The following is a 23,801-nucleotide window of genomic DNA, read 5'->3' on the forward strand; positions in this document are numbered from 1 at the left end:
GCAGAAAAGCACACAAGTTCAAAAAATGGACCCTGCTGAATTTAGAACGACTAATGAAAACATCATTAAAGAAACGCTCACCCCGATTCCTCCACAAGGAAGGACAGCATACATCTTCTGGCTGATTGGACCTGAAACGAAAAACGTTGTTATAAAAAAGAGAAATCAAATACAGTGAGCGAGGCCTTGAGATACTCACTGATAATGTTTTGCTTTGGTATTGGTGGATGATTTTGTTTTACATGAGTGCCAAATGAAATAATCACAGTATAGCTAAATCGTTCTTTTCATTTTTTTTTTAAATTCTATTTATGTTAGTCAGTGGCAATGGTTAGCTGAGCTGACACAATATACTTAGGAAATGAGGCTAGTCCTTGACCCTGGTTCAGTCGCTTGGACATGTAATCCTTTCCTGTTATTTTTTTATCTTTCTCGTTTTCGCTCACCATCTCCTTTCCCTCTCTCCCTCTTGTTCTTTTGTTCTCTCTCTTTTCCCCCTCTCCCTCTTTCTCACCCCTCACCCTTCCTCTCTCTCTCTTTCAACTCCCACCATTTTTACCATAACAAATTCCCAAACATAACTTAAAAATTGTCTTTGTTCATAGTCTACTACAAATGATCCCAGGAGCCAAGAAGAAATCTGAAGGTTCGAAGGCCCCGGTGCTTTGGAATACTCTCCCCTCTGAGATACTATCTGCAACCTCAGTGGACGTGTTTATATCTAGATTTAAGACACACATTCGATAGCTTATGAGTGAGTTTGAGTTTACTCTTGTCCTTGAGGGAAAAGGACGAGCCTGGATGTTGCACTTTGCATGAGTTCCAAGCCGTTGGAACTGATGTACGCCATCATCTACAACCTGCTGCAGAGGTCAAGATTTTGGGGCAAGAAGCTGTCAATCGGATCTTTAACATTCTGTTATTACCCTTATTTTTAATGTTGATATTGACTGTATTGTCTGTTGATGCCCTTGTCATATCCATTGCAGCCTAGTCAGTCAGGAAGGGGGATTAACTCATGTCCGACCAATTCTCAGGGTTTTTTTTATTTTTTATTTTCCTTGCCTTCATGTAGGTTTCAGATCAAAGGATGTTGTGCTGGTGGTCTGTGCAGCCCTTAAAGACTTTTTGTGAGTCAGCGCTGTATAAATAAACATGACTTGACAAATTTTTACAAGGTAAACCAGAATTTAACCGTTCGATTCCATGTTGATGGGGAAAGATGATGTGAGTCAAGTGAATGGTGTTAAACTCGCATCTCAAAAAAACACACAAAAGCCAATACCCCCATACCTAGTAGCTTCTTGTGATCCAATTTGTGTCGATTCAGTGGACTGGTTCCGTAGAGCAGCGTGTGAAACTCGGAATGGACAGTCTGGATCTCATCCAGAGAAGCTTTACGCCCACGGATTCTCTGCTCGGACACAAACAGCGAAAGACTGAGCAAACCTTTTGAACACTGAGGCCCAATCCCATTCCTTTCTCTTTCACCTACCCACTCTGTCTTGTTTTTCGTTCTCCTCCCCCTTGCACTTCTTTGGTGAGGGCAAGCAAACGACTCCTCTAGGAATAGGGATACTTCCTGCTTATCATTTCAAGCTGCGCTAGTTGTAATGTAAAATTGTTTGTTCCCTTTTGTTTTTGCTTTTTCTTTTAATTTTAATTCAACTTTTTTTAAAACTTAAACTTTGGCATGGGTTACAAACATAAATTGATGTGTTTAAACTTGAAAAACAAATAAGTAAGCAGCCAAATGACCACTTCCCCTGGCATTGTCCACGTAGAAGTTTACGTTACTTTCTTCCAGCTGGCAATACTTCCGAGTGGGCATTACTAGGAACAAGATAAGGCGCTCCTGATATGACTCTGTGAAACTGGGCTTGTGTCACTCAATGTTCTACCCCACTTTACGCTTTGAGGCGTAATGGGACAATCCTTGCAGCATCGTGAAAGTGCTTTTCTGTAAAGCGAAGGGGGAAAACCAGGTCCTTGAGAGCAGCATGTCCTGCCTGTTTTTGGAGGTTTCTTTAACTCAGGTGATACAAATTATCAGCTAGTTAGATATTTAACAGGAGCTTGTAAACACTTCTGGTGATTGGAATCCCCTGAGTTGAAGAAAAGAAACCTCTAAAAACATAGAGGACTTGCGGCCCTCGAGAACCAGGTTGCCAACCTCTCCTATTAACTAAGGAGCAAAATTAATTGGAAGAGAGAGTAATGGGATAGAGCTTTCTTCCGATCATAAAAATCAAGTCAAAATATTTTTGTTTGGCACTTTTCAGGCGGAAAAATGCAACACAAGGGGCTTGAATCATTTTGGGTTAAAATGTGTGTCAATGTGAGCACGTACTTCACAGCGGCCCAGCAGGCCAGTCTCCTGCAGCCTGGACCAGATGCTCTGCACTCTCCCGGCATGCTCTGGGTGGATATGAGCATTGCCACATACACACTGGTGCTTTAACATCAGACTGTCATAAACAAGTCCTGCAGGAAGCAACATAAATGAAGTGATGTGAATAATTGGTTATGTAAAAAAACAAGAAGAGTGGATGTTGTTTACTGCATAAATTCAAATAAAATGTTCAAGTAGAAAAAAATAATACACCTACATTGATTACATACTTCGATAACTTAACATATTTAACTAAAAAAAATCACAAAGGTTACTATTTCTGCTGTCTCTAAAAAAATATTTGAGTTTAGACAGTTACCTGTGGTAAAGTGATGTCTGACAGGGTTGACAGAGGATGCAGGAGAAGACTGTGCTCTTCCTAGAGGTCTGTGGGGCAGTGATGAGGCAAATACACCGGTCTGCTGCAATGGAAAATTAAAAAAAGAAAGAAAATTAATTTATTTATTCAACATGAGTTCAATTACCTGCTCAATCAAGGAGTCTACACAGAGATTTTTATGCTGCATTTATACTGATATCCATTAAAATTGGATTCTATTTTAAAATGATTACAGAATAAATTGTATTTTATGCCTTGTAAGGTGTAAATTGTATAATTGATGGACAAAAAACACCTTTGGTCAACTTTCTGTCTTAACTCTGTTGTCAGAGATGGGTGGAATTAATCCTACCACTCTCCATTTTAAGGAATAGCCCAAAAAATAGAAAGTGGCTGTAACGCACCTTTGTTACGAGGGTTACGTGGGAGAGGTTCCACCAAGAGCTAAGAAGGTATTATGTCATTGATCACATGGTTTAGAATTTGCTTTTGTCTTTTGCCTGAGATGGTCAAGCTCTTCTGAACCCTAATGCTGTTGTAACAAGCCCTGCACGCAAAAAAGCTCATACAAAGCAGAAAGGCTTGAAAGCAGAGCCAGGTTACTTCCAGGTCTCAGCCAAGACAGTACAGACACTGACAACTTTGCAACAAATCAACTGGCAATCCAAAGGTTCTTCATCTTCAAGAACTATCACCTATGATAAAGTGTGTTTTTCCATCATAACCTTCCACCAGCCTTCTCACAGAACCAATCCAGTCTCCCATGCTTCAAGCCATATCAGTCATGAATCCAAACTAAGTAGTCCCTGCGGCATAAACAGTGTCTTTAAATGGTCTAGTTAAATGCCCCCCCCCTTCCTAAATAGCATTGAAAGGAAACTTTTAAATAACTTCAGACGACTCTTTTGTTATCTTTTTCTTTTTTTGAAAGCCTAATCCCGCTTCTAGCAAGCCTTTTTGTTTAACTTATAAGCATTAGTCAACTCCCAGTGTGATGTTTTATAAATCTCCTTTGTAGATTAGTGTTCAAACTGCACATGATTCCAACTCCATTGAATTCGTGTGTGTCAATTAAAATAACAAGCGCTAAAACGATTGATGTTTACAGCAGGTGGTGTTTTAAAAGGTAAGGGTGGGCGATACTGGGAATCTTGGTATCGATCCAATCCCAGTAAATCTATAGTAGAAGTGATCAATATGATTCGGATACTTTTCACTGGAAACGTCACGATCATTGAATTATTGAACCTATCGAGTTAGTTTATAATTACGAAAAACACAGTAAAAAAAAATTAGGCACGAATAAATTTTCATATCTAAATAACTTGAATTGAAAACTTTAACAGGATGGATATAGAAATATACATATTTCTTTAACAACTGTCTCAGAACAAAATCCAAAAGAGTCAAGCGAAAATCAGCAATGAAACCAAAATATAGATACTGTAGGCCTTTTAAAATGTCTACTAGACAACTAAAATACTTTCCATTGTACGATATTTTGAAAATAAAGTCAGTATTCTAAAAATTATAGCAATCATTTTTCCCTGGCCCCATCGCCATAGTGACCACAGGTTTACATTTTTTTAAAATTCAGGAACAGCAGTATGTTTACATTTTTTGGTTGAAGCATATTCCTCTCTGCTGAGTGAGCTATTTTTATGTCTCATCTCATCTCATCAGCCGTACCGCTTATCCTCATTAGGGTCGCGGGGGGGCTGGAGCCCATCCCAGCCATCTCCGGGCAGTGGGCAGGGGACACCCTGAACTGGTTGCCAGCCAATCGCAGGGCACACAGGGACAGACAACTCACTCGCTCATTCACACCTAGGGACAATTTGGACCGGCCAATTCACCTGAAATGCATGTTTTTGGAACGTGGGAGGAAACCGGAGTGCCCGGAGGAAACCCACGCAAGCACGGGGAGAACATACAAACTCCGCACAGGAAGTCTGGAGCTGGATTTGAACCCGCGACAGGTTCCCATGACATGAACTGTGCCGCACAAGCGCTAACCACTGCGCCGCCGTGCTGCCTCATGTGAACCTTATATTTCAAAAATATATAAAAAGGCTATTTTTGGGGGGGTGCGACTCATAATCCAGTGGCCCTTACAACCCAGTTTATGTAAAACTATGGTGTTGCCGCAGAAGCAGATTACTTTATTATACAAATTACACCTGGCCTTGCCCTTTTCTGTTAACGAAAAAAGTCCACACCGCGTTGCACTTCTCGTTTGCCTCTTTGATTTTTAGCTTCTGTTATGGAAAGACGCATAGATTAGGCACTCTTGTGCCTGGCAGGCAAGGATGCAGCAGGAAAGCCAGGTATGGAGAAGTGCTAAAGTTTAGCAGCTAAACGTTTTCCTGTCAGTCGCGACTTAGGCATAAAATTAAAAGAGTGGCTGAGGGGGGCTTGTGTGGAAGAAAAGGGTGCGCTATAGAGTGGAGGTGCAAATTATGGCTCCTACGACAATAGTATCCATTTGATCCAAGTACCTTAGTATCGATAACATCAATATTTGGATTCATCGGCCCACCCTTGCCTGAAGGTGGGACGAGCTCAATAGTAATATTAAATTTGTCTCTACAGTATATTAATCAATCAATGTTTTTTTCAAAATAAATATTTGCCCCAATATTTTCTTCAACATCATTCAGTGGTTGTGCATGTGTTTCCGTCTGGACATGAAGCTTTTTTGTAAGCGGTTCAATACAAACTATATATAGGGACTATTGCTGTGCCTACTGCTGTGAACTGGGTGAGTCATAATGTGTGGGTGGGTACAAAAAACACACACATTTCGGAACACACACTAGCAAACGCACAGGGTTTTGGGTCCAGTGGTTGAGTCACCAGCTGGTGATGTCAATGCAACATCAAGTGTGTCCGTGCGTTTTTTGTGCGTGTATGATTGAGTGTCTGCATTTTTACATGCACTTAAAAAGAGTGGAAATACTTTGTCTTATTTGGCATTTCAAACTGTATATGTTGATTTTTTTTTAATTGTCTTTACCAAGGTATGTATGTGTTTATAACACATCAGACTAGAGTATGATGAGTGAACAATGGATGTCTAGGCAGGTTTGGAAAGGTTGTTTGCTATCAGTTTTGATTATATGGCTTCGGGAGAAGAAATCTTTTTGTATCCTTTTCCTGCTTTAAACGTTTCCACAACTTTATCCCGGACCTGCCTGGGGTGTTCTTTGGTCTTCGTAATGCTGTCTGTTCTCCAGTGATTTCTTTCACAGACTTCTGGGCCCATCACTGAGCAGGCGCATTTAAACTGTGACTTAATGACACTCTGGCATTGTTAATCATCAATCAATCATTGTTAGGTCAGCATATGATCATTCGGAAGTCATCAGGGAACTTCTGGAGTCAGTTGTCAGCCGGACCAATATTTTTACAGTACCTACTTTTCAGTTTTTTTCAGTTGTAAATCTATATAAAATTTTGAAAGATATGATTCCACTTCACACTACCTTGCAACTTCATGAACCAAAGATAATGCATCAAATATTTTATCATATTTGATAATCGATACCTATAAAGACATTAAATTTACTGGTTTGTTATGTTGTTTCTTATTTTTAATATTATTAATAGACTTTTTGTTTTTACAAAAATAGTCCTGCTTTCTTGTCCAATTATTATGGCTTTTCGTCAAATTGGTATTTAAACACCAATAAATAAATGCCTGCGTATGAATATATTATGTCCCTTCTATAAGCTCAAAATGTAATAATGCAGATTGTACAACTTAAGAATTGTTTTCTGCTCGATTATTTATAAATTACTGACCATTTGTATTTTTCTTAAACAAAATAAAGAAACAATTAATACAATTAAATATACAGGCGATGCAACGATGATATTTTTGGAAATAATGTTTCAGTACAATTCAAATTGATATGCAGCGGCAATAGTCTATTTAAAAGAAAATGCATCTTTATGGGAGGAAGAGTAGCACGAGGGAACACTGGGGACAATAATGGATTGTAACCTAATGGCAAAAAACGTAACATCTGACGTAAGGGACGTAGAGCTGAAAAGACGAAACAGCGCATCGTCTACTGTGACACAGAGGATGAAAACTTAGTTGGATTACGTTATTTGGAGTTAAACTGATAGTTAGGTACGCATGTTCTTTATGATAGTTATCTAAATAATATAATTTTGGCGCCAAAACTGCAGTGCCGAAGTGTTACTCAAGTAAAACTACTATTACTCAAGTAAGCAAAAATCAGTAATCTCGATAATTACTTGAGTAAAAGTAAGGAAATGCTGTGCAGATAATCCACGAAGAAGAAAAAAAGATTACGGGGGAGAGAGAAGCCTGGGCCCAAAATCTTAGCACTAATCTGAGTGTATATTGTTTGAGACAAAAAGGTAGAAGAGTGATTCTGGAACAAGTGATATGTGACCTCTTGTGTAAGCATTTTCATGGGTTGGACACGATTGCCAAAAGCCTGTCAAATGATAGTCATGTGCTAAATGAGGTGTCACAGATAGCTATCATCTCGTTGTAGCAAATTGACCTCTGCGCATGGCACGAATCTGCAAGCTTAATTCACATGCAACCTTGTGATTTACTGGACAAACTGGCGTGGATAAAAATCTGTTAATCCGAGAATCTGTTATTACAAGAACATGGGAGTATTGTAGGGAGATTTCACTAGTCAATATTGCTTTGATTAGCATAAAAATATAATTCTATATACCATAATAAATGTCAAGAGTTTTGTATTCGCTGTCTCAATTTGGGCTAGGACTATCCAACAACATCCAGTCAATATTATGAAGAGAGAAGAGAAGCAATGTTAAGCAAACATTGAAGCAATTTTACTCTAGATTGTTACAAATCTGAGACTAAAACTTAGATATTCAGTAGACTAACACCAAGACCTACAATCACTGTAAGCCTGCTAAGATGGCTAAGTATAATTGTAGAAAGAGATGTTTGCAAAGATTGCAGATAAAAGTGATCAAAAGAATTTTAAATCTGTTCAAGTAGATTTCTAGTTTCCATTCAAATGCTGAATCATGCCATGACAGTCAGACTCATCTCAGCAAAAAATGGGTGAAAATTGATATGACATGTTTTGCCTGAAAACATCACCAATCATTTATTATTATAGTTATAGTTAAAATCACCAAACCATTACAATTTTGATCCCTCCCTTGGATAACTATCCACCGATTGAAGTGTTTCGCTTGTGGAACCACTTCCCAGATCCCATGCTTGTCATTGATTTCTTATTATGATGTATTAGGGGACCACATTATTAAGAAGCACATATACAAAAAGTAAGCTAGGGGAAAAAATGTGTAACAAGTGAGGGAAACCCTCACACTTTGGTCAGCTATGCTTGCTCTTTATGAAAGAACACAAGTGTAATTACATGAGTTTCTTATTTTTAATACTTTTGAAGACCCTGAAAAAAAACCTGAGAGTAACTAACCCCGCCATCTTCTTCACTATCCCCCAGCTGGATAACATCATCTTCCTCATCCTCTTCATCCAGTTCACTTTCTGTGCTCTCCCCCTTCACATGTACGACTCCTCGTTCTTCCTCTTTTGGATGAACACTGCATCGGTCAGGAGGAATCGCGCCGTCATCTGATCCCTCCATCTGTGGTCTGATCAAAATTTCAAACGTAAGACAGCCTGCCTGGCAAACACATGCACACAGCACATAAAGCATTTCGGTTGGTGAGCACCTGTGAATACTGGTCCCGACATCATCTTCCTGCATGTCATTGGTCTCTGTAAGCTCCTCTTCCGTTTCCTCTGGATGAGTGGGAGGTGGTCTTGGAAGGTCTGATCCCTTTGAAAGCATCTAAACAAATACGGCAGATGTAAAACAAGAACAAATGCAGTCAATGATTTTGAATCACCTTGTAATGCTTTTCTAGAAAGTGCTGATGCTGCTGCTGAACTACTAATTGCTGTAGGGCCTGGGGCGATTGGGGCAAAGGTGCACTCTGGGTACGTGCTAGTGGCCGATGACGAGGCAACTTGTTGACTGATCGCACGCCGCTGGACACGCCTCTCTCTGCTGTAACCAAGGGCGACTGGCTATACATGGGAACTGATTGGGTACAACAACACTTTAGTTAGACATTTAAGGAAATATGTTATTTGATTTTGTCCACTTTTGAACTTTTATATAACGTGTACCAGATAGCATTGCTGTTTGCTGTCTGGCCTGCTCCAGTAGTAGCACGTGCTGTAGTAATGAAGAATGAGTAGAGTGCGAACTTGGTGGCTGAGTCTCTACATCATGTCCTACCCCTTTGGGAAAAATCATTTTCAAAGATACAGTTTTATAACAATAAATATAAAAGAATTGTCCTTAATGTCATAGTCTACATTGTTTAAAGCGAGATTAGACATGGCATTTCATAATGATAGCGTATTGATGTTTGGCTAGAGCAGCACGGCAGCTCAGTGGTTAGCGCATGTGCGGCACAGTTCTGAGGTCATGAGATCGAACCTTCCTGTGTGGAGTTTACATGTTCTCCCCGTGCCTGCGTGGGCTATCTCCAGGCACTCCGGTTTCCTCCCACATTCCCAAAAACATGCATGTCAGGTTACTTGGCCGGTCCAAATTGTCCCTAGGTGTGAATGAGCAAGTGAATGGTTGTCTGTCTGTGTGCCCTCGACTGGCTGGCAACCAGTTCAGGGTGTCCCCTGCCCACTGCCCGAAAACAGCTGGGATGGGCTCCAGCACCCCCACAAACCTACTGAGGATAAGCGGTGCAGATAATGGATGGATGGATGGATGGTATTTGGCTATGAAACTTCTTCTTTAATCCAGGGGTCAGCAAATTTTGAGTACCTGAGGCTTCATCTCATCTCATCAGCTGCACCGCTTATCCTCAGTAGGGTCGCAGGGGTGCTGGAGCCCATCCCAGCAATCATCGGGCAATGGGCAGGGGACACCCTGAACTGGTTGCCAGCCAATCACAGGGACAGACAACTCGCTTGCTCATTCACACCTAGGGACAATTTGGACCGGCCAATCCACCTGAAATGCATAGCTTTGGAATGTGGGAGGAAACCGGAATGCCCGGAGGAAATACAAATTCCGCACAGGAAGTCCGGTAGCTGGATTTGAACCCACACAGGAGGTTCCCAAGACCTCAGAACTGTGCCGCACACGCGCTAACCACTGTGCCGCCGTGCTGCTACCTGAGGCTTCATCATTTTGAAATATTTGCACAGGGGCCAGGCTGGCGCGGAAAATATAGCCGGTTGATGTATTCAATTTTGGTATATGCCGATACAGAGTCTTTAATTCAAATTTCTTGTCAATACATGAGGAAAAAAAATAACATAAGCCCATCCAATTTTTCTTTTTCATTTACCTGCACACGTTATGTATCATTGTCTGCTTGTGGGACCATTTTATCCAATTGGTTTTCAAAACACCCCCTTTTTAAACACTAAACTGGATCATTTGCATTGTGAACTCAATGCAATGGGGCTTTCAGAAGGGTTGCATTGATTTAAATTGAATATCTTGAAAAAATAAAATCGATTTTAAAATAGGCATACACAGAAAAATGTAGGAAGATGTTTGAATTGGTGCCCATGAGCGCATTGAAAAATCAATCTTTTGTAGGGGTGCACAAAAGAACAAAAGCTAAAAAATCCAGGTGAGTGCAATCATATTGCCTTAAACGAATACTTCTATTTTAATTCAAACAGCATCGGGATGTGCATTTGCACAAATCTTCTCTGTTTGATAAATGGAAGTCAGCATATACAACTATAGCGGGTGGAATGGCACGTGACTTTGGCTACATCCAGTGAACACATTTAAAACTACAAGTTTGAAAAGAAGCAGCTCATTTTTCATTTTTTGGTTCTTTCGACATCGTCTCATGGGCCGGAATAAATCAGTTGGCAAACTGATACGGCCTGCGGATTTGAATTTGGTGACTCTTGCTTTAATCATAGGGACCTCTTCAACTTATATATATTTGAAACCTTACTGAAAAATAATCCAAAAAAACAATTAATAGACCAGTGAGCTAATAAGACTCTTGTCTCCATCTTTTCTGCACTTGCTACCCATCTAACAGTACAAAAAACTAGACAGAACGCTAGTTGACAATTCTCTCAGTTGGGGATCAAGCAAGAATGCAGTTTACTCACTCCAGTAGCATCACTATTCATATTACTATTATTATTATTATTATTATTATCATCATTATCATCATCGTAATCATCATCATTATTCATGGTTCCCATCCGTTTTCTCCAGAATTGGTTGCCAACCAATCAAAGGGCTTAAAGAGACGGAAAACCATTGAGGCTAGCAATCATCAGCAGAAATGGAACTGGTTAATAAATCTGCCAAGGGGCAGTAGCTCAGGAGGTGAAGCGGTCGTCTTGGGACCAAAGAGAACACTGGTTCGATTCATGGCTCCTCTGAGTTAAATGTCGAAGTGTCCTTGGGCAAGACACTGAACCCCTTATGGCCCCGACATGCATCTAGTCACCTTGCATGGCTGACTCTGCTATGGGTGCAGTGTGAAGTGTATTGTAAACAACTTTTGATTGTCTCATTGATTGGTAAAGCACTATAAAAATGCAGTACACTTACCATTTGTATTTGGGAAATGTGAGGAAACCGGACTACCCAGATATAACACCTTCATTTGGAAAGATTGCTACTGGCTGTTATCATAACTGTCATAATAAGCATCCTCTTTATTAAGTTAAATCAGTCTACTTTGTATAGAAGAAATTGTACCCGGAGAATGGCACTAAGAGCACCAACACTTAACCACTAGACTACCAGTGCTACAGATGACATACGAAAAGGCATTCAATTTAATCTCATTATAACACTGTTTTCACTCACGGTGCTAGAAATGAATGTTAGAAGCGTTAAGTTGTCCTGGAGGATGTAAATGAGCACAAAGAGTCTGATTAATAATCAGATACACTAATACAAGGTTTCTGAGGTCATGCTATTGTGCGTTTATTTACATCTTTCAGGAAGAAATTATCTTTTCTCCCTTCTGTATCATTCGTTTCTGCCAGAGGGAGTAAATGTAGGGCAATGAGATAAAATGTCATCTTGTATTACTAGTGATCTAGTGGTTATGTTTCGGAACTCTAGACACCGTGACCCGGGTTCGACTACTGTTGGATATGATGTTTTGCGGTTTTGGTGAGCGACATTTATGACTGATAAATCTTTGGACTACTATATGCCATAAATGTATAAAATATGCAACAGGTATACATAAAAAATAGGAAGTATTGATTTTTGTTTTAATTCATGTGAACCTTATATTTCAAAAATATATAAAAAGGCTATTTTTGGGGGGGTGCGACTCATAATCCAGTGGCCTTTACAACCCAGTACGCCCTATAGTGCAAAATATACGGTATTTGGAAGCTGAACCTTGTAGTATGCTTGGCCATTGTCTGAAACCAAATTTTACAAAATAAATTATACTTAATGGCAGTTACTAATAAAGTAGACAATGCAGCAATAGATACCTGCAGACAAGGATGATGTGGAGAGAAACTTTCCAGTGAGAGCTCCACCTGCTCGAAGGGACTGAATGGCTTGACGCTCTGCTTCCTGTTGGTTTGACAACTTCTGTGAGGCCTGTGAAGTGTAAACATTGGATTCAAAAAGTGAGTTGTTTCCTGTATAACGACAAAAAAACGATTTTTGGCATGATTAATACTACCCTACTGATTTTTGTGGAATTCAATTTGCTTAAAAACACAAAAATATACCTTGACAGACTTGAAATTATTACCCTAATGTGAAATTAATCACCAAATTTGGTTTTACATAATGAGCTGTATATGTGCCTGCCCAGGTGGAAATGTAATGGAAAAAAATAACATTAGGTTTTGGAAACTCTAACGCAATATCTGTAATTAAAAACACAAATATTTTTAAGGGCTTTTTCTTACCGTCATGTGTGTATTAGCAGGGAGGCCCAAAGAGATGTTGGGCAGAGATGGCGAGGTGTAGAGACTTAAAGGACTCAATGTCCCATCGGCCCCAAGCGTCTGATGAAGGGACCGGAGCTGCCAACACATGTTAGCATTTTATGTTTTTCACAGAATGACTTTAGTTCCGTTTTGGGTAATTTTGTGAAATTTTATATATATATATATATATATATATATATATATATATATAAATCAGCGGAAGATATTTGCTCCTTGCTGCTCAAGATTTAGGTAAGGACCCATCATGGCTGCGCCTCAGAAGACAGTTGAACCGTATTTGGTCCTTAATTGAAGCCTAAGAAAATTACCGTACATTCCAGACTATAAGGGGCACCCAAAAACCCCAATTTGGCCAGAAATATGAAAGTCGGCCTTACAATGCAGAGTGCAGAGGATACAAGGTTTTACAGTATACGCCGTATTTGCGCAATAATTTTGCAATCATTGATCAATCCAAAAATATTTTATGCAACGGAAATCAAACCAGAGTAGTGGCGGTGAGAGTGCAGACACTTTACCACTAGACCCCCAGTAGCACAGATTAGTGTGCATCTCATGATTACAGTATTTTAACTCTGTCCCAGAAACATTTATTTGTCCAGCACATTCTGGTAGGTTTAACTGTTTCTCCACTTCGTCACCAACGAATATTAGAAAATGGAGAAAACAAAGTCTTTAAACACAATACTATACAAGCTCTTCAAGGTACGTATACATATTAAACCGCAACGATATTGACGCAAGGGTGAAGAAATGGGGAGACTGTTTAACCTACCACAATACAGAAAAATATTCACAAAGCAAATCAGTGATACTGGCACCGTGAGGAAAAAGAATGTAAGATAAGGTCCAATGCCTTTTTGTATGTCACACGTACCACTGGTGGTATATTGGCTAAAGTGTTGTGGCTCTCAGGGGCCACTACTTCAGCTTGATTCCTATTAGATACAATTTTTTGCAATTTTGATCAGCGACACTTATTGACCGATCAATGAAAAAGGTATGACAAAAAAACTATTTTGGGGGGGATTCGCCTTGTAGCCTACAGTGTGGAAAATACGGTATATGTATTTTCCACTGCATAGCAAGTACAAAATGATTGTCACTGAGAGAGGTAAATCAGGTGGATAGATCATCCTTAATCATACGCTCCAAACACAACTTAAACAAATCAAAATGCCATTTTCAGAATAGTTTGGGCCAACACAAAATAATGGAAAATATTTAGGGTCGGTTTAAATTTACTATGGGGATAATTAGATGTTTTTTTTTTGTTTTTTTTAATCCCCGGTATTTTAGATAAAAATAAAAGGAATGATCCCAGTTCAAGACACTTGAACAATTAATACATAAGTGGAATTGTATTTGTTTTTGTATACATGCATTTAAATGTATATTTTCTGGATGAATATAATTTCTATCCTTTTTGTAAACTTTTTTGCTTCTTCGCAAATGGCACAGGGCGACCGCGTGCTCACAACAATAACAAAAAACAGTGTTCCTTAAAATTTGACTATGCATGCAGTGTTCATTTTACCTCTGAAAAGTGATGGGTCCCGGGGACTCGCATGCTCAAAAATCTATGGGTCCCAACAGAGATCTATGGGCCCCCAAAATTTAGTGTGCTCCATGCCCTTACAAACTGTCGTATTTTCCCTTACAAAATACAAAAAAATCTTTTTTTTTTTTCAAACATGTTTATTTATGTAGTTTAACATGTTATATTGTACGTGTTTCCTTATTTCATATACAGTGGAACCTCGGTTCTCGACCATAATCCGTTCCAGAACCCTGTTTGAAAACCGATTTGTTCAATCACCGAAATCGTTTTTCGCATTAAAAGCAATGTAAAATCGTTTTAATCCGTTCCAACACCCTGAATGTTTACCATGAACGTAAACATGAAGCTAACCCTGGCTAATCGTACGTTCGCGTTAGCGTAATCTTCCGTACGAAAGATTACGCTAACATGAACGTATAAAAATTAAAAAAAAGGATTATGAATAGGATTTCTTACCCTTGTGGTGGACAGTGGGGAGAAAAAAAATCATCAAAAGTTTTTCAACCTCTTCCAAAACTTGCAGCAGTTGCTTGCTTATAGCGCTAACTTCCCTAGCCGCATCACTCGATTTCACAGCCTCCTTATTCTTTACTATCGTACTGATAGTAGATTTAGCCATGCTGTATTCCCTAGCAAGATCGGAAATTCGTACACCTCTTTCATATTTAGCTATTATGTCTTTCTTCAAGGCAATAGTTGTATGAACAACTTGTCTTTTTTCACCTGTCCTGCTTGCACCGACCTTCTTCTCCCGTACGCCGCTCAGCATCGCCCCCTAGCGTACCGGCGCTCGAACTCCGATTTTTTGACCGAACAGCGAAGCAAGAATTTCTGGAAATTTTTGGTCGAACACCGATTTGTCCGAACTGAGATGCGTTCGAAAACCGAGGTTCCACTGTATATTGTTAATGAACATTTTGTTGTGAGACACTGAGTTGCTCGACATGAATGAGGTTTATTATAAAAAAGTTCAAAAATGAAGTCGCTTGGACGTTCACTGTAGAAGGAAAAAATACATGCAAATATAATTAAGTAGAGTAATACATTTTCTTATTCAAATTATTAATTCATTTTCTGCATTAAATTATTGTTGGTAATATACTGATTAAAAGGGATTACCACAAACCTGTCTTTTTCATTTTCTCCTTTTGTACTTCCTTTTTTTCTCAACTTCTTTATACAACATAATCATTTGTAATATAATGCATCAAAGCAAGTGAGCCATTTGAGAGCCGGCTCTTTAATGAGTTGAGCCGAAAAAGCCGGTTCTCTAAAAAGAGACGGACTACACAACTCGAACTCGAGATCGGTGGCAGACGAAAACTTGAACCGCGAGACCAAATCAACAATGGCGCATCTGCCTGCCGAAAAGTTTGGAGAGCGGTAAATCTTTGTTAAAAAATGATAATGACAATTTCGTGTCAAAAGAGTTCCGGGGACGCACGTTGACTTGACACGATGCGTCCCCAGCAAAAATAATGCGTCTAGGACGCAGGGATGCGGGCAAACGAGAACACTGTGCATGGCCAAGTGTATTGTTTTACCTCAGTCTGTATGTTGGGGACCGAGCCAGTGTTGCCATTAGCAATAGCCGAATTGGAACTATTGGGACTGCTGGGCCCTGAACCTGGAGCACTACTACAAAGAGGAGAAACTGCAAAAGAAAAAAAAAGACACTTGAAGCATTGATTTTGCAACATAGGCTGGTATGTTTACAAAACATAATTGACAGTAAATCGTTTGTAACCTGAAATCTCAATGGCTCTTTTCTTAAAAGTGCTAATGACAGTGCCATCTTTCCTCCTGAGGAGTGGAGAGCTCCGCCTTTCAGCTACTTTCTGTTTCAACCGTGAACGCACCTTCAGGTTAGGCTCCGACACTGAATGACAGAAAAATAAAGAGGGGGAGGGAAATGAAGAAAACTGTTTCACTGATGAAGTGCCCTTATGTTTTTTTGTTTGTTTTGTTGTGACAGCAAAGCTAAATGTGATTTTGTTGAATGACAAGTTATATTTACGTTGAATTGTTCTGATCTTAGCAAGTAAAAATATAAAGACCATTTTACAACGTCTTGCTACATGAGGAATCTTTCACCTGTTTTACGAAGTGGAAAGTCGTCCTTCCCCTCATAGTTCCCCAGCAATGTGGGCAGTTTGTAAGAAGGCAGAGTTCCTGTAGTGTTACCCTGGGGTGGAGAGCTTTGCTCCAGGAAAGTGTTTTGGACTCCCCTGCAGATACAAAGTCCAGTTTGTGAAACTAAGTCATAATTCATCAATAACTTAAGCAAGAAGCTTATCTAGTTTGTTGAATTATTTGATCACAAGGGGATGAAATGAGACACCGAATTATTTGTATGGGAAAAAAATGATCAAAGAGCTGTGTGTATAACTTATGTTTTGTCATTTAAGTAATTCTCCAGGATTTCATTACTGAGCAAGGTCTCCATGCTCAAAATACGATTATGATACCGACAGAAATCCTTACCAACACTTTGAGGAGAAGGAATGATTCAGTCCACCGATAGCGGGTTCTTTTTTGTTCAAGAGGAATTCTTGCAGTTTTAACTTGACTTCAGTACTGGCAATAGCACCTTCCGTAATACAAACAAATGTAGTTATTGCATGTGCAAAGACCCCTTGTGTAGTAAAAAAAAAAAGGATCGGCATCAGCCTACTCTCTTTGCCTTTCTCTTTATTCCGAAGTAGGAGCAATTGTTGCTCCAGCCGTTGTTTTTCCTGCTCTTCGTGTCTTTGTTGTTCCAGTTTTCGCTTCTGCTCGAGTTCTTGCTGTCGCTTTGCTGCCAGCAGTTCCTGTTGTTGCTTACGAACCAATTTAAACAAAATGTCAAATATCCAAACTAACAAACTGAATATAAATTGCATTTTGTTTGTGAGGATACCGGAAGAAAATGGTAAGAAGTGGCTTGTCTCATTAAGTATTTTAAGTACCTTCAGGTGTTCCTGCAGCTGGACTTCATGTTGCCTGGTTAGAACTTCATGTTTTTTCTGGAACTCAGCAAAGAGTAGTTGTTTCTGGAGTTCCTGCTGCTGTTTAAGTAGTACTAGTTCATGCTGGAGCTGTTGCTCCCTCAGGGTGGTGTCCACTCCTGTAGTTCCCACAGGCAAAGATCCCAACCTGGGCTCAGTGCGAAGATCAACAGGGCCTCCTCCAATACCTGAGCCTTCTTCTGAACCTGGAAATATATTAACTTTCAGTCGCTTATTTTTCAGAGAAGTCAATCCAGGATAAAAGTTAGATGCTTCAGAAAAACGTTTTTTAAAGACCAGGAAAATTAAATCTCAGACACCCAAAAGTCACATTTTATAATGTTTTTGGAGGCATCAAAAGAGCCCATATTGGCTCAGCTCTTCTGCTTCTAGTTACAGAATTGTGTATTTTTTATATGTAAAAATGTAAGTTACTGGTTATGTATTTTAAATAGATATTTTGGTGGCAGGGCAGCACGGCAGCGCAAAGGTTAGCGCGTGTGCGGCACAGTTCTAAGGTCATGGGATCAAACCTTCCTGTGTGGAGTTTGCATGTTTTCCCTGTGCTTGCATGGGTTTCCTCCGGGCACTCCGGTTACCTCCCACATTCCAAATAAAATGCATGGCAGCTTAATTGGCCAGTTCAAATTGTACCTAGGTTTGAATGAGGAAGTGAGTTGTCTCTTTCTGTGTGCCCTGCAACTGGGTGGCAACCAGTTCAGAGTGTCCCCTGCCTACTGGGTGAGGACTGCTGGGATGGGCTACAGCACCCCCGCGACCCTACTGAGGATAAATGTTACAGATAATGGATGGATGGATGGATGGATGGATTCTGGTGGCATTTAGAGGTAAGATATTAAGCCTGAAATTCGGGTCAGTCCTAAAATTCCAATCATTACGTTCGGGTTTGAGCATTGTCTCAATTACGCACCCAAGCTGCTCAGATGCTTGCACCATGTCAAACATCAGTTGCCATGACCATTTTCTTATAATATTTTGTTCAACAGATGCTAAACCTCAAGGGGCATTTAGTACAGAAAGCAGAACAACATCAGGTGGCCAAATATTACAGTGTCCCCCTAATCTATACCCATCTATAATTTAGTATTACAGTGCATAGCTTAAGTTTTATTGAAATGTTCAAAGCAGGACTGCGATACAAGAAGATTCTGCAACACTAACACAACTCCCTGAGCACTCTGCAAGCAATAATATCAAAATGGAGAAGGTATAAAACCACTGCAAACCTACCAAGACCTCGCCGTACTTCTAAACCAGGGGTGTTAAACTCAAATTGACAGTGGGCCAAAATCAAGCAGAGAAGTAAAGTCATGGGCCAAAGTCAATATTCATTGAAAAATTAACTGCAACTGATATGTAATGTTTAACCTTTTCATATGGAAAAAAACTTTACTTTTGCTTAAACACAAAATTTGGAACACCCAGAGTTTAATATTACAAAAACATGAGAAATAAAATTTGAAAGAAAATGCAGTGGTATTAATTTCTTATTTAAATCAATAAAGTAGTACGTCTTTCCTCTTAGGGCAGCACGGCGACGCAGTGGTTAGCGCGTGTGCGGCACAGTTCTGGGGTCATGAGATCGAACCTCCTGTGTGGAGTTTGCATATTCTTCCCGTGCTTGCGTGGGTTTCCTCCGGGCACTCTGGTTTCCTCCCACATTCCAAAAACATGCATGTTAGGTTAATTGGCCGGTCCAAATTGTCCCTAGGTGTGAATGAGCGAGCGAATTGTCTGTCCCTGTGTGCCCTGCGATTGGCTGGCAACCAGTTCAGGGTGTCCCCTGCCCACTGCCCGAAGATAGCTGGGATGGGCTCCAGCACCCCCGCGACCCTACTGAGGATAAGCAGCGCAGATAATGAATAGATGGATGTCTTTTCCCTTATCCTTTCAAGTTCCTTTTTCAAAGCCAACAACAACAGGACCAAAAATAATAATGTCATTCGATAAAAACCCAACATTTCAACTATTGACAGACCATGCCTTGCAGTAGAAAAAGTGCATAAGAAACGGATATATTCAAGCCCAGTTTGCTACACTCTGATTTACTCTGCACATTGGTCTAAGCCAGATACCTGGCATCTTTTCTCAGATGCAAGTTTGCCAAAGTCTGGAGTCAGGCTCTGAGCTGAGGAAAGCCTCAGGACGGAGTGAAGGTGATCATCAGTGAGTTGACTTCTGTGAGGTGTTTTGTTCACTTTCATCAAAGAGAACAGTTGCTCAAATAGATATATGCTGCCGAACATTGAGAGCATCTGAGCAGCTTGGGTGCGTAATTGAGGCATTGTGTCGGAGAGAAAACATAGAAACTGACCACTTTTTTATTAGTTGTTCATTTAAATCAGTGGAAAGCACACACATGCGCTCAGTCATGGTATTTCTGCTCAGGCTCACATTTACATTTACTCAGGCTCACATCGCAACAGGTCCCCTTTTAAATAAGCACTAAAGGGCTGGGAGACAGTTTATTTCCCCAGGGCCATCACCACCCAAAACAAGCGCGCAAAACTGTGACAATAAATCTAGCCGTTTGTTTGGGAATTGTTGTTGATGCTGCTGAATTTTTGTTGTTGCTGCTCAGTGTTATTGCACAACGTTTCGTTGCACTGCAGTTACAATCCACAATTGTTTTGTTTTTTCAAAAAAAGCACTATTGTTTCAACTTAGGCCAGTCTCTAAGCCAGGGGATGGGAACCCTTCTGATATTTAGATGTATTTTATTTGAGAGCCATAACATATCTATTAAGACATAATTTAACAAAACTACCAAACCCACTCTACAGACAAAAAGGAATTTTTCCACGCATTTTATTTCACTGTGCGATGTTAGATAATTACATCAAATTTATGAAGTAATAATGCGAGACCCTGTGTCCCATATCAACAAATGTACCATTTTAAACTTGTCTCCCTCTCGTTGTTACTTAAGATCATTGAGGCTCATTTTGACCTTTTATTTACCATAAATAAAGGTTTCACATTTAGGTGCAAGCAGTGTTTTGTAAAAATCTTGCAAAATACTGCAAACAAAAAGTTTCCTGCTGTACAGTATTTCCCTAGAGTGCAGTGGGCGCGTGCGAGAGAGAAAGAAGCGTGCTGTGTGTGCAGAGATCCGCTTACCCCTACCGCTCACCTAATCAAATCCTTCCGCTCCTACCACTTACCCAATTTAAATGTTCTGTGTACTTGGCTGGCGTTTTTGAGTTTGTTCTGTGGGTTTTCATGATAAAGTGTCTCAACAGTGAACGTACATTATTTAATGAGCTTCCAAAGGGTTACTACAGCCTAAGGAAAGTTAATTTAAGACTTTATAATGGCTTTTGAAATCAAATTTAAACCCTGTTCCATTCAAACATGACTTGACTTCGTGACGTACCGCCAAAACGGGGTCTGTTGGTGTGACAGCTTGATTGTTAACTGTAGTGTGCCCTTTATATACTAGACCGAACCATTTTCACTTAGCCACATGTCTCTACCTAAAACAAAGCAGAATTACAGCCATATGTACACATGAAAAGAGCCATGAATGGTTCGTGAACCATAGGTTCCCGACCCCTGCTCTAAGCACTAGTCTTTGATCTTATGTTTCTCTTTTAAGTTTTTATTACATGTTTACCCTTGAGTACCATGTCTAATCTCCTTCCATGTTTCACAATGTTAATATAAATGACAATAAAGAAAATTCAATTCATAGAGTAAACTATTTGACAGAACATATATATTATTGAGAGTGCTGGTCACAGTGAAAAGTCAACCCCAGCTGTTATGGTGATAAAAACAATAACAGTAGTAACTCATTTTATTTCACAGTGCTTGTTACCACATTATAGGAGGGATTTTCAATGTGTGAAATGTCTTAGGCACGGAAAACCAATAACCAGTGAGAAACAAAAAGACTATTAAGGACCAGTACTTACCAACTTCTCCACCTACTCCTCGCTGTTCATTTGCTGTGCCTACTGGGCTCTGCATGCCTGATTGATGGCTGCTTTTCACCTCCACAACTGCAGGGGAGATACAGTAGGAAAGAAAGACGGATTAGTCCAGTCAAGGGTACAACAGTCTGTTAAATAAATGCTTGCCAACAGTTATTTACTTTGGGTGATCCATGTAAGACAAAAAGATTACTGTATTCTCTGCCTAAAAACCACAAGCTTTGTCTTATTCTAGTGCTGACTGTTTGCGGTCTTAATTTCACTCAATTATTATTACCGTAAATTCCGGACTATAAGCCGCAACTTTTTTCCCGAACGTTCAACCCTGTGGCTTATTCAGTGATGCGGCCAATTTATGTAATTTTTTTTAACAGCCGCCAGCGGCGCTTGAGTTCAAGGCACATGACACAGCTTACAAGCTAAACGCAATCGAGCAGTCCGATAAAGAAGGAAACAGAGCTACTGCACGCAAACTGCACGCAAACTTTACCTTACCGAGCGTATTGCTAGAGTGTTTATGAATAAGGGAATAAGGGAGCATGGGACGTCGTCTATATGACAAAGTCTCTTACCCATACTGGGGAAGACAACTTTGATGACGTCAGTTATAAGGAGAAATATGAGGACGGTTCACCGTGGTTTCGGCAAGTATGGTGTGTTTTTTTTAACAGACCGGTTCAGTGTGCTGCGAGCGAGTTGCTAGTAGCGTTTTGCTACCCTTCACAGGCACAGTTTGGGATGAAAGTTATAGTATTATTATTAAAGCTTTGAAAACTCTCTCGGTGTACAGTCTTTCTTTGTAAATATGTGTAACCATGTATAATATGTATTTGCAACTGTATATTTTTGTAATGAATAAGAGAAGTAAAACGACAGAAAGAAAAAGAGTCACCAGGAGAAAAAGAGACAAAGTGAGGAGAGAGAGAGAGAGAGGTTGAAAAAGGGAAAGAACAAGGGTGAGAAAGAAAGAAAAATAGAGAGAAAGAGAATTAAAGTGTAAATTAGAGAGGGAAAATAGAAAGAGAGCAAGACAGAGAAAAAGAAAGCGTTGGAGACCGAGAGAAAGGAGAAAAAGAGAGATAAAGAGAGGTTGAACAGGAGAAAGAAAAAGAGGGAGGAATAAATAAAAAAAATAAGTGAGTCAGAGAGAAATGGAAAAATACTACCACAATTGTTTTGCAAGTGTTAACTGGCTTTGGTGACATCCGTTGGAAATATTTAAAACTACAGCTCATTTTCTTCTTGCGCTTCTCTCTCACTAATGTCCTGTGGCCCGTATGGACTCACTTGTGAATGGTAAATGAATGCAAATGTTCTTCTATCTATACTGAACCATGTTTTTATCCTTGTATTTTAAATACTGGGACACATAGCATCTGTTCCTTTGACATCTCTGTATACACATTAGCATGTAGCAACGATGTTAAGAGCAATATTAATACTGCACTTAAAATTCATAATCATGACATTTCAAGGCAGGTTTCCATAGTTGATATATCTTTGTATTCAGATTCAGATTGTATATCAGGGGTTGGGAATCTAAGGCTCTTTTTATAGGTACATCGGAACCGTAAAAAATAAAGGATCGCCCACGGGTCTTCTCAGTTTTGTTTCAAATTTGGAATATGTAAAGACTAATTTAGAACAAGCGATTCCAAAGCAACACCGAGATTATCATTGGTTCAGTCCAGTATATAGTATATAGAGCACAGTTTCTACTTCAGTTTACAGTCACTGTGTCACACCAACTGACACCATTTTGGCTGTGCATCGCTCATGAATCCGTTATAAGGAAACTCATTAAACAATGCATCTTCACTGTTGAGACACTTTATGATGAAAACCCTCAGATCAAACAGTAAACGCCCATAAACACCAGCAAGTAACACAGAACAATTTGATTGTGTCAAATGATATTTATTTGTATAGCCCTTTATCACAAAAAGTCTCAGAGGACGTTACATAGCTCAACAACAACAACAAAATAACTCTAAAATATAACATCAGCTATATGAAATATTTTTGTAGGAACGGAAATATGTTAAGAAAAATATGGAAAAATTAAATGTGTAACTTGGTTAACATAGAATTCAAAAGCCAAATATGACTATATAAGTGATAGCTAACTAAAATAGTAAAGAAAAAGATGGAATGTTAGCTCAATAGTATGCAAAAAATGTAAAAAGCTAGGTAGCTTGCTAATTAGCTAAAAATGTACAAAGATAGCTAGCTACAAAACTAAAATAAAAGTAGCCAGATAGCTAGCTAAAAAACCTGCACATTTTTTGCTCATTTCCTTTATGAAACCGTATTACTGGATGAAGTTTATTGTACCACTAGGAGGCACTGAATAATACACACGGTCCCTTTAAAGAGAAACATTGTTCCAAATTTTACAATTTTGAGTGAGAGAGATGTACATAGCGCAAGCACTCGCTTCCCGCCTGTAAATATGTTGGTATCTTTCTCGTTTGACCCATTTTGTGACATTTTTACAAAATAACTTTGTTTTGCCAGCATTATTTAGGACTATAAACTAATGGTCAAAATGAACCTCATCACAGACAA

At 39.5% G+C, this 23,801-nt stretch overlaps 1 protein-coding gene across 5 annotated transcripts in view; it reads right to left on the bottom strand.

The window, feature by feature from the left end:
* hdac5 (histone deacetylase 5) overlaps positions 1 to 23,801 on the bottom strand; it is a 77,687-nt gene that overhangs the window by 18,620 nt on the left and 35,266 nt on the right. For all 5 annotated transcript variants that reach the window (XM_088344709.1, XM_088344748.1, XM_088344719.1 and 2 more), the window contains 17 exons: positions 21,216 to 21,302; positions 17,239 to 17,483; positions 16,965 to 17,109; positions 16,775 to 16,880; positions 16,385 to 16,518; positions 16,038 to 16,169; positions 15,835 to 15,944; positions 12,688 to 12,804; positions 12,259 to 12,370; positions 8,917 to 9,030; positions 8,634 to 8,827; positions 8,457 to 8,575; positions 8,198 to 8,375; positions 2,712 to 2,814; positions 2,351 to 2,484; positions 1,294 to 1,414; positions 82 to 131 (listed from right to left, as the gene is read on the bottom strand). In XM_088344709.1, the coding sequence (XP_088200835.1) occupies positions 82 to 131; positions 1,294 to 1,414; positions 2,351 to 2,484; positions 2,712 to 2,814; positions 8,198 to 8,375; positions 8,457 to 8,575; positions 8,634 to 8,827; positions 8,917 to 9,030; positions 12,259 to 12,370; positions 12,688 to 12,804; positions 15,835 to 15,944; positions 16,038 to 16,169; positions 16,385 to 16,518; positions 16,775 to 16,880; positions 16,965 to 17,109; positions 17,239 to 17,483; positions 21,216 to 21,302 (2,201 nt within the window). The remainder of the gene's footprint in view (positions 1 to 81; positions 132 to 1,293; positions 1,415 to 2,350; positions 2,485 to 2,711; positions 2,815 to 8,197; positions 8,376 to 8,456; positions 8,576 to 8,633; positions 8,828 to 8,916; positions 9,031 to 12,258; positions 12,371 to 12,687; positions 12,805 to 15,834; positions 15,945 to 16,037; positions 16,170 to 16,384; positions 16,519 to 16,774; positions 16,881 to 16,964; positions 17,110 to 17,238; positions 17,484 to 21,215; positions 21,303 to 23,801) is intronic.

The sequence above is a fragment of the Urocampus carinirostris genome, chromosome 1, assembly GCF_059441175.1.
Source record: "Urocampus carinirostris isolate Australia breed hairy pipefish chromosome 1, RoL_Ucar_1.0, whole genome shotgun sequence".
NCBI lineage: Eukaryota > Metazoa > Chordata > Actinopteri > Syngnathiformes > Syngnathidae > Urocampus > Urocampus carinirostris.